This window comes from Leishmania donovani, chromosome 16 (genome assembly GCF_000227135.1).
Source record: "Leishmania donovani BPK282A1 complete genome, chromosome 16".
Lineage (NCBI taxonomy): Eukaryota > Euglenozoa > Kinetoplastea > Trypanosomatida > Trypanosomatidae > Leishmania > Leishmania donovani.
Genome location: NC_018243.1, coordinates 587,738 through 597,814, shown reverse-complemented (window position 1 = coordinate 597,814; position 10,077 = coordinate 587,738). Strand labels below are relative to the sequence as shown.

Genomic DNA, 10,077 nt, shown 5'->3' with positions numbered 1-10,077 from the left:
AGTGACGAGGTGGAGCACGTAAAGGAGATGTACCATATGGTCGCTGGCAACTACAAGGAGACGGCAGCGCGCTTCGATATACTGCGCCGCATTCTGGGAAAGATCGATCAGGATGTCAAGGAGGCGAGCGTGGAGATCGACGCCCCGGAGCGGCGGCAGACCGGCTCCTTAAACCCGACACCGCGGCGCTTGGGTGACGTGTCGAACCGCGAGAACAGCATGGAGAGCAAAACCCGCTCCTCATCTCGGCTGTCTGCAAGGCCGCTTTAGGCGTTCCTGCCGTTCGTCGAGGAGGAGCGGCTGCCTTGATGGTGATTGTTTGTAGCATATGCTCGCCTGAAAGTGTGGGGGGTGATGATGCGCTTTTTGTTTGGTATAGGGCAACGTCGGTGTGCGCCGGAGGGTGGAGCCCCACGTGTCGTGTGCTCGCTAGCAGAACTCTCGGCGGAGCAGCCTTGCGCCTCGGGTGTTGTTGGGCGATGTCCTTCTCTCGCCGTTCCTCACGTCCCCGCCGATTGGGTCTCTGGGCATTGCCCATCGGTGGGAGCTGCGGGTGTACGCTATACGGGAGTGTGCTCGTAATTTCTTTGGATTTCTTAGATTTTATATCTGCATCGGATGCTATCATTGTGCGCCTGCCCCGGTGTGTCTGCCCGTGGCTCCTGCTCTCATCGCCGAGAGCCTTTGCTCATGTGCCCACATAGTGCGCGGTGAGTGGACAAGATGGTGAGATGAATCGGGCCTCGGGTAGCGGACTGGTGGTCAGCGATGCTCCAAGGCGATGGCCGTGCGTAGATTCTGATGCCTAGTGCATATCTGCATATACATGCATACACGGGGCTCGAATATTGCCCGGCGCCATGTGCGACCGTCCTCCCGTTCTTGTCGACACGGAGACGGACGTGCGTGTGCACGCCTGCCGATTTTTCCCTCCGTGCTCGCACGTGCCTCGCGTTCTGTTCCTTGTGTAGATTTGTGCACCCTCTGCGTAGACTCGCGGTGCACCGCAATCTGGAGAGGAGGAGACAGACATACAGCGAGAGCGAGAGCGCGTGCGGCTGCGGCCATTGTCGTGGCGCATGTCCTTTGCACGCGTGCGTGTCTCTGTACCCAACATAATATCTTGTTTACATCTCGCGCTCGGCGTGTCGGCGTGCACGTGTACGTGTGCATATCCACGTACGTACGTACGCACGTGTGTGTGTGTGTGTATGCGTGTGTAGGCATGTGTGCTGAATACGCAAGGGGGCGGGGACTGGAAGAGTGCCAACAACAACAGAGGCAAAGCGGCTGTAGGGAAGGGCAGGAAGGAGTTGCGTGTCGCGCATGTGGAGCGTGTGGTGCGCACACGGAGAAGGAGGGTGGAACGAGCGTGTCTGTGACCGTGTGGCACAACGCGTCTACAGCATGCAGGCCCACCCCCTCTCCCTGCATGGACACGGGCAAGTGGGAGCCTTTCTCACGTTGGTTTCGTGCACGACGCAGTTGCGTTCGCTATCACGGGAGGCTCTTAGATGTGCGCATGCCTGCTTGTTTCGGCATCGACTCAATGCTCACCCATCCATGTTTGCGTACTTCTCTCGCCTCTCTCCTTGGCTCCCGAGTGCCGTAGTCGCCTCGACCTCCTCCGCATTACGGACAACCTCACTCGCGTGCTCGCACTGACACACGGACACGTCTCTGCTCTCTCGACCTGCACTGGCCCTTTCTTCGTACTCTCCTCGATTCGCGTGCTACACCTTCCCCCTCGCTCACACGGAAGAGGCATCGACGGACATGAACACCGTTAGCTCCACATCGACTGCAGCGGCGCAAAGTCCCTTCTGGGTAGCGTTTGAGAATATTGACACCGCCGTACCTCTTTCAAAGGATGCCAATGCGGTGGACGGCGTCGTGGTCGACTCGGAAACGGCAGCACACATGAAAGAAGCCGAGACATCACTGCTCCGCACTCTCCAGGAGGCGCACGCTGCACTTCACTCCTCGCAAACAATCACGACCGCGCTTGCCACACAAGGCGAGACACTCACCTACCTGGAGGAGTGTGTGGCAGAGAACCACGAAGAATGGCGTCAGGGGCGTCGAGAGATGCGGCGCACGCGGCACTGGCATACTGCCTTGGCGCACTGGCTACGGTGCGGGAAGGGCGGTTCACGGTCGCAGGTGGCGAACAAGTCGCCTGGCGCTCCACCGGCGGCGAGGCGTCTGTCAGGAACTGCACCGGTGACCGATTTCAGCACTTGCCGTAGGCTGAAGCGTGAGTCGAGGACTCGTAGCGAGACCTCGGGAGGTATTACGGCCACACAACCAGAGGCCGCGCACTTCTTTAATGCTGACGCACTTGGCGACTGCAGCGCACCTGCCAAAAAGGGCAACAACGTGCAACGCGCCGCCGTTGCTGAGGATATGAGCACCGATGTGATGAAGAGTCCTGAATCCACCACGCCGCCCGTGCACTGTGGCAGTCGCCATCGGGCAGCTGCGGACAAGCATCGCGTCAGCCGGTGCGTCGACGTTGCAATGTGTGACCGGATGGAGCCGACACTAGACGAGATACGCGGCATTGTGGGCGAGCTGCATGACCGCGCTACGATGTGGAACGCTATGCTGACGTCCGACGTGGGCCGGATGGACGAGCTCATCAAGCGCACCGACAAGACACGCGCAAAGAACAAGAAGGTCAATCTGCGCTGAAGCAGCGCTGTTTAGAACTATGCGCCTTGTGTGCGTGCGCTGGCTTCATCATCTCTTGCTCATCTGCGCGCATTCTTCCTTGTTCACTTGCATCACTGCTCAACGCAGCGATCTCTCCTCGTTGCTCTTAATGCTGCTCGTGTGCCACACGCCCCACCGACCCGATTCTTCGGTGCGTGCGTGTGCGTGTGCGGTCGCTGAATCTTCTAAGCCTCGCCTTCGTTGTGCGTGGCCTCTCCTCTTCTCCGCCTGAGCAGGATCGACTCGGTGTGCCGTGGCTTGCGTGGGTTGAGATGTGGCAGTTGTGCTAATGCTGTCGATGCCGTGTGTCTCTGTGTGCGCACGTCTGTGACTTTCGTTGGCCCTGCCCCCATGGCATGAAGGAAGGGCGAGGGGGTGGAAGGAGGGGGCCGGGAGTGCGACTGCGGCACCGTGCTCTGTCTCACAGTGGTGCGATACTCTACACACACACACACACACACACCTCCTCCTCGGCCTCCCTCAAATGCTGATTTTTTTTTCCAGTCACACGCAACGTCTCCTCCTCTCGCTCTCTGCCCAACAGCCTCACGCCTGCCTACCGCGCAGCGGCCCTCTCACACACGTATGCGCATACCTCCACGCACTGGTTGACGTTAAGCTAGGTCATGGGATGGCGCCGCGTTGCCCGCAGGGGCTTCTCCAGGCGCAACGCCGCCGGCGCTGCGCTTCTTGTGGCGACTCGAGACGCACGACCGCCGCGTCCGCCGGCGTGGGCCTCAACGCATCTCCGCCGTGTCCCCATGGCGGCGCCACCAGGGGGTCAGCAAGAAGCGGTGTCTTCACGGACTGTCGCCACGCCCAGCTACTCATCGAGGAGTCAACGAGGTGAAAGAGTCTCGCCAAGCAGGTCCGCCTCTGACCAAACCTCCGCAGCGGCTCACGCGGGCGCTCGCTCAGTACAGCGTGCATCGTCGTACGGCGTGACAGCCTCGTCCTCCCTTGTCTTTGCGTCTGACGTGCGCAGCCGTGCCGTCGGTTCAGAGGCGACGACTCCGCCTCCGCAGAGCTACGCCTACGTAAACAGTGCCGCCGCCGTCGGCGCCCCGGCTGCGCAGGCGCCTGCATACCGCGGATCTTCACCTGCCCTCCCCGGCCGCACGGCAGCCGCCACCGCAGCGTCGGCGTGCTCTAGAACGAAGGTTGCGGTGGATGGCGAGGATGAGCTCGTGGCAGCTGCACCGAGCGCGGTACGTTGGGCACTGATACAACAAGGCCTCCGCGCGGACGGCAACGTGGATGGCTCGGACGCCACAGTAGCGCTGCTGCGCTCCGTCGCTGATCCCTCGGCGGCCGCGTTCCGCAACAGCTCCCGTGAGGGTGGCCATGTGCCCGGCAGCACCGCCCCCTCCACCCCAGCTGAGCGACACGCGCACCGACAGCGACAGCGGCAGGTTCGCGAAGCGCGAGAGCGGCGGCGACAGGAGCGCGCACAACAGAAAAGCGGTGCATCCGTGCACCCGTGTCGGCTGCAGGGAGGCTGCCAACACCAGCTTTGCGGGGCATCGACTCGTGCTTCAGCCGGGGATGGGCGGGTCACGCATGCCAGCGTGTGCCCCTACCGGCACCACCCCTCGCACTACTGCGTAACGCAACTGCGAGACGGTCACTGCTCCTTGCACGATGTGGGGTGCTGCCCTTGGACACACGGCGATCCGGGCGAAGGGACCGGCAGGGCAAGTCCCGGCTCGGTGGCGTCCGACGCGGATGCCAACTTCGACTTTGACCTGCAGGGCCTATCGCCGCTGGTGCCGCTTGAGTCGACGCTGGAGGAGGCTGCACTGCGGCGCTCTGCGGAGAAGGTTGGCGAGCTACTGCAGGTTTTCGTGGACATCGTGAGCGTTATGATGGAAGCGGCGCCGGCGGAGCAGCGGATAAGCTTCGCCTGCGGTGACGTCAGCGCCTTCGACGGCGTTGTGGGTGAGGCTCTGTCACGTGGGCCGTGTTCGGGGGATTCATGCGCGGGGGTGGCACGCCGCTCTTCTCTCTCGACGCTGGTCACTGGTGCTCCGACTTCTCGCACACCGGCCGGCGTGAAGGGCAGGGAGCTGGATCTGCGCTTGGAGTTCGTGCCGAGCGGAGGCTCGACAGATGATGCCCAAGCATGGCGCATGCTTTCCGTACCGACTGAACTCGCTTGGTGTGCCGTCGGCATCCGTAGCGAGGGCGAAGCGTCTTCATCGTTTTCGGCAGCAGACCCCAGCGCCATGGATGCGAGCCCTTTTACAGCTGAGGAGCGTGAGTACTGGAGCAGCTACTTTACCATCACAGCGTTATCGCACGGAGCGGCCGAGCGTCACGCAACGGCTGGTGTCTGCCGTGACGACCACGGAGCTCCACACGGCGGCGTGTCGAACCTGCCGCGCTTGCGACTGACCCCGTGTGTAACGGCTTGGGTTCTCAAGGCGGCAGCGACGCTAATGCGTGCTAAGGGCAACCGCGAAGCTGTGAGCGATGGACTGGTAGACGGAATCGCATTCTCGGCGGCCCCTGCGACGACGGCGAGCGCATGCTTCGAGCAAGCTACGCTGTACTTGCTCGGGTGGCGAAGGGCGCAGCTGCAGCGATGCCTCATCGAGGAAGTCCATGAAGCTGCACACCATGCAGGGGCGGAGATGTTCGCCGTTGGTGAAGCCTCGACCACCGTGCCTACGGCTTCAGCGAGGCGGCACCACGAGCCGCAGCGCTCAGCTGAATCGCCACTACGCTGGTCGCCTGTTTCGTTCTTGAGGGATGCACTGCTGTGCACCTACCTGTACGCGGCACAGCCAGCTACGGGTGCACTCGAGCAGGAGATGGTGATCAACGAAGACGTGGCCGATGCCAATGCGAAGACGACTCGAGGGATCAACCCCAACCGCCGCACGACGCTGTTGGATGTCTTTCTGGATTCTGTGTGCACCAGCGATGCGACGGCGACATCAAAGAGAACAGCGTCAGCGGCGTCGGTGCGCGACGGAGGTCTCTTCAGCGCTGGCCGCCGGCACGCCCCAGCCCTCCTCTCCTCCTCCGCACTTACGCAGTCGACCTTGACGACAGCAAAGAGCTCCGCTTCGGCTTCGATGCGGCGCTTCCACACGGCCTGGGACGAGGCCCACGCCGTGGTGGTGCAGCTGCACAAGGGGTTAATTCAGTGCTTTGGTGAGAGGGCCACCACGGCGCCGGCGGTGGCGGCGCCTCTCTGTCTATACACCCAGCCCGCCATGCTGCATGTCGTCTCGTCGCTCACCGTCGGGTTTGCACGGTGCCACGAGACTGACTTGCGAAGGGCTGCCGGGTGGGAACCGTGGACGGATGTGCAGATGTTCCTTAAGGAGCACGCCGCCGTGTACAACGCCGACACGTACGCACGGCACCACATGCCATCTGTACGGCTCGGACTGCACAACTCTCTCCTTAACGCCTTGCTGCTCCTCACCACCCACCACGCTGACACGGCCTTCCAGCTGCGAGAGCCCAGCGACGTGCGGCGCGTACTGCTCTCGTCGCCCGCGGTGGACTTCGCCGCGTCAAAGGGCTGCACTGCAGCACCATACAAGGCTGCGGTGCGACAAGCCATGTCGTGGTGGTGCACGATGCAGCAGGAAGCGCCAGCGTACCGACACCAGAACCTGCAGTCCAGCATCGCCATCTCCATGGGCTTCTTGACGGCACTTCAAGAGCACAGTCGCGAGCAGCTCGAGGTGCGCGAAGCTCTCATGCGCGAGTACGAGCAGCGCCGCGCTGCCTACGAGCGCAACCACAAGGAGGGGCAAGGCGGCCTTTCCCACTCTTTCGGTGGTGGCGCGTCGCGAGTGCGCAAGTACTACGCCTCTTCATCTCAGTCTCCTGAGGAAAGACTAGCAGAGCAGCGACAGCGCCTGGAGGAGCTGCGCGGGGTCGCGCTGATTGATCGGCTCTTGCCGTTCGGGTCAGCCACCGTCTCCCCGGATGCCACCGCATCCTTGCTGCGTCAGCTGCTTGAAGGCGGGCATCCGTACAAGGCGCTGAAGCTGGCCGCCTCGATCGTGCACGCCAGCCGGATGTTACGCCACGCCGACAAGCAGCCGCGGCCTTTGCTTCAGAAAGGCGTTCGAACGGTGCACACTCGAGTTTGGAGTCGACGATCGCAGCGACATGTGCTTGTGAAAAAGCGCGTGCCAGTTCTACGTTTGGTGGGCGACCTAGACGCCGAAGGCTCAGACGACGGCGACGCGCGACCTGGGGCGCAGGCACGCCGCTCGGTGCGCCCCGTCGGCCTCGCTTTCGTGATCAGCGACCGCGCTGTGGTGGAGATGGCGCGCGTCGGGCTGCGAATGGGCGAAGCCGGCGCTGCGCTGGTGCGCGGCATCGTGCGGGACTGCCAACAGGGCGCCTTGCTGGATTTCACGCACCGCAGAGGGCTGCCAGTTCCATTGTGGGAGGACATCGCCGACATGCTGTCCAAGGCGAGATTGACTCAGTCCCTATTCTCCATGGCAGCGCCTGCCTCAGCTTCCGTCGCCGCTACCGCGTCGTCGCAGCAGCTTCACGAGTGCAAAGCCCACGGTGCTCGCCGTCGCGTCACAGAAGGAAGCGAGGCAGCCCTGCTGGTCATCATGGGTGTTGGTAGCGGCGAAGCTCGCCTCGGCCGCAGTGACGTCGACGGCTATGGTGCCGCACATCAGCGTATCGCTCCCACACCGGCGCTGCTAGAAGTTCTGCAGACCCACACGCCTCCCTCCAGCACGGCGCAGCACACTGCCTACCTCAAATTGCTCCTCCAGGACGTCGCGCGCTTCTCCACTGTTCCAGTGCTGCTGGCGCTGCAGTACCAGGCCTGTTTTGGCCGCAGCCGTTACGCAACGTCGCGCGCGGATGGCCTGGGCGGCGCCACTGCGGCGATGCAGGCCGCCTATGTGATGACCGTCTCGGCAACTGGGACAGCGTCATCGTTCCCCGAGTCAAGCCAGGCGTCTTCTTGCCCCACCTCTGCTGCGGCTTCTGCCGCCGGTGGTGACGCCTCTCGTGCATACCCCACTCCCGCGGAGTGCAGCCGACTCTTGCAAGCGCTACATGCCGAAGCGGAAGCCCAGCGGCCAGCACTGCAGGAGGCCATTCTCTCCGATGCGTCAAGCCTCCGCCGTCACCGCGGAGCCGCGGACGATGTTTCCTCGTCGTCATCGCTCTCTGCGTTGCACGCCTATCCCTGCCTGAAAGAGGTGAAGGCGCTGCTTCTGGGCACCTCGCGGGAGGGCGGCGCGCCCCGCGCAGGGGTAGGGCGAGACGGAGAGGAAGGGGCCGCGGCGGTACCGGCGGTGCGGCGCCGGGCAAAGCTGAGCCTTGCCGTACTGCTTCATCACCTGTGGACGTCTAGCATCCTCGCGCGATCAGCGGCGCAGCAGAGCACGTCACTCTGGGCCGTGTGCGCAGCCACGCTACTCGGCCTGGCGGAGGCCGCGTTGCTCCGTTCTCAGGGCAGCAGCGACACCGAGAGGGGCGGGTTGGAGGTGGACGGCACCTGCGCTTCTCTGGCACTGCATCACGCCTACGTTGCCGCTGGTCCACTGCTGCGGCGCGTGGCACCGCAGCAGAGCCCATTGTACGTGGATGCAACTGTGAAGGCGCTGCTGCTTTGCAGCCCTCTGGTGTGTTGCGAGGACAGCCGTAAGGACAACGGTGGCGTCGCCTGCGCAGCTCGCTCGAGCTCATCCTTAGCCGCCACTCCGACCCGCACCAAACGGACCGACGGCTCCCTTGCATCTACTCACCGCGGCGAGCACCCAAGTGATGAGTGGCCCATGGTTCTGTCCTCTGCCAGCGCGGCACGTGTACGCTCTCTGCCCGCCTTTCTTGCGCTCCAGTGTTCCTTGTGCACTGCCTTGTACACAGCAGAGCAGTTTACACCAACCACAGAGACTCCGTTGCTGACTCCGGTACCTGCGCACCTTGCTTCCCTCCTCGAGGGTCTGGCGGCTGCGCGCGCTGCTCCGCCGGACCGCGTGCGCGAGTGGCCCGCGTGGAAGCTGTTCGCGCCGCTACTTCGGCAGCCTGTGCTGGCGCAAATGTGGCTGCACGACGCATTCTTGTGTCCTTCCTCGAATCTCCTGATGTGGCTTGTTGGAGCACTCAGTCGCGATGACGTGGAGGGCTACGCCATGCTGCGCGCGTGGCTGGAGCATATCCAAGCAGGGCCGCGCCTTACGCTTGCGATGCTGCAGGAGCTGCTTGCTGAGACGGAACGCCGCCATCGCTCTGCGGTGGCACGCCGCCTACGAAGGCAGCGCCGTTGAGTCTAAGAGTAGTTCTTTAGGCTCGGGGGATGCGGCTGCACCCATGCACCATACCTCCTTCCCTCTCCGCTCCTCTCTTGCGCGCGGCACTGTAGCGCGTCGAGGAAGGAGAGGGAAAACCAGCGCAGAGAACAGGTGCGCTGGCGTGTGCGTCTCAGAGCTGCCGCGTCGTTGTCAGTTGGTCCGAGAGGTGCAAAGGAGGGGGTTCACGGAAAGTCATGACGACTGCCGGATGCTAACACAGTGAGCCGAAAGAATCCTGAAGCCGCACTCGGGCAGGCGCACAGGACATGCTGAAGGAAGACGGTCGCACAGCTGTGCTGCGACTGCCCTCCCGCCGTTTGGTTTACCCTCCGTCCTCAAGGCGGCACGACTTGGCCTGCTGCACTATCGCGATGTCTCTCGCTCTGTCTCTGCCAGTCCCGCTCATAACACGCACACGCCGATCTCCCCAACACCACCACCATGCCGCCATAGCTTCGCCCACCAGCCCCATGCCCACCGCACTGCGCCCCTTACCAAGAGCCACTGGCTCAGCATATGCCCGATGCCTGACGTGGTGAGACGCAGTGCTGCATCACATACTGGAGAATGCCTAACAGCAGCCAGGACGCTCACGGGGCGACCATCACACGCAGGTCTGAGACGAGTGCGATGTCACGTTATGAAGCCACCGTATGCGTGAGCGAATCCACTCTTCTGGTGGCCGGTGCGGGAGGAAAGCCGGGCGAGTTCAACAGCCGCACGTTCGATGGACGATTAAGGTCAAGCGACAGAGGCACTGTCGGCATTTTTGCGCGAGACGTGTTTCTCCCGCACGCGCATGCAGCGGATGATCGGCCACTGAGCCAGCGTCGACGACGCACAGCGGACATCCCTCGAACGCCGTCATGCGGAGGGCAGTCGGCGCGAGCTGCGTGTGCAGAACGAAGCGGCCTTTATATCCGAACACATGACCAATGCCGCTCAGCGGGGCCGTCCGCACTCGGTGTGCTCCAGATGAGCAGGTGCAGTGGCTTTCCCTATGACACCATGGAAGCACGGTCACAACGCGCCACCCGCATCTGCATTCCAGGTGGCGACGGAGCCTCTT

At 63.1% G+C, this 10,077-nt stretch overlaps 2 protein-coding genes across 2 annotated transcripts; both read left to right on the top strand.

The window, feature by feature from the left end:
* Positions 1 to 1,776: 1,776 nt before the first annotated feature.
* LDBPK_161540 (hypothetical protein, unknown function) lies at positions 1,777 to 2,694 on the top strand (the record flags this gene model as incomplete). Its single annotated transcript, XM_003859791.1, has 1 exon — positions 1,777 to 2,694. One exon carries the CDS (start codon positions 1,777 to 1,779, stop codon positions 2,692 to 2,694), a length of 918 nt encoding a protein of 305 aa, XP_003859839.1.
* Positions 2,695 to 4,577: 1,883 nt separating this feature from the next.
* On the top strand, positions 4,578 to 8,984 carry LDBPK_161530 (hypothetical protein, conserved; the record flags this gene model as incomplete). Its single annotated transcript, XM_003859790.1, has 1 exon — positions 4,578 to 8,984. The coding sequence occupies one exon, from the start codon at positions 4,578 to 4,580 to the stop codon at positions 8,982 to 8,984; it is 4,407 nt and encodes a 1,468-aa protein (XP_003859838.1).
* Positions 8,985 to 10,077: the final 1,093 nt, after the last annotated feature.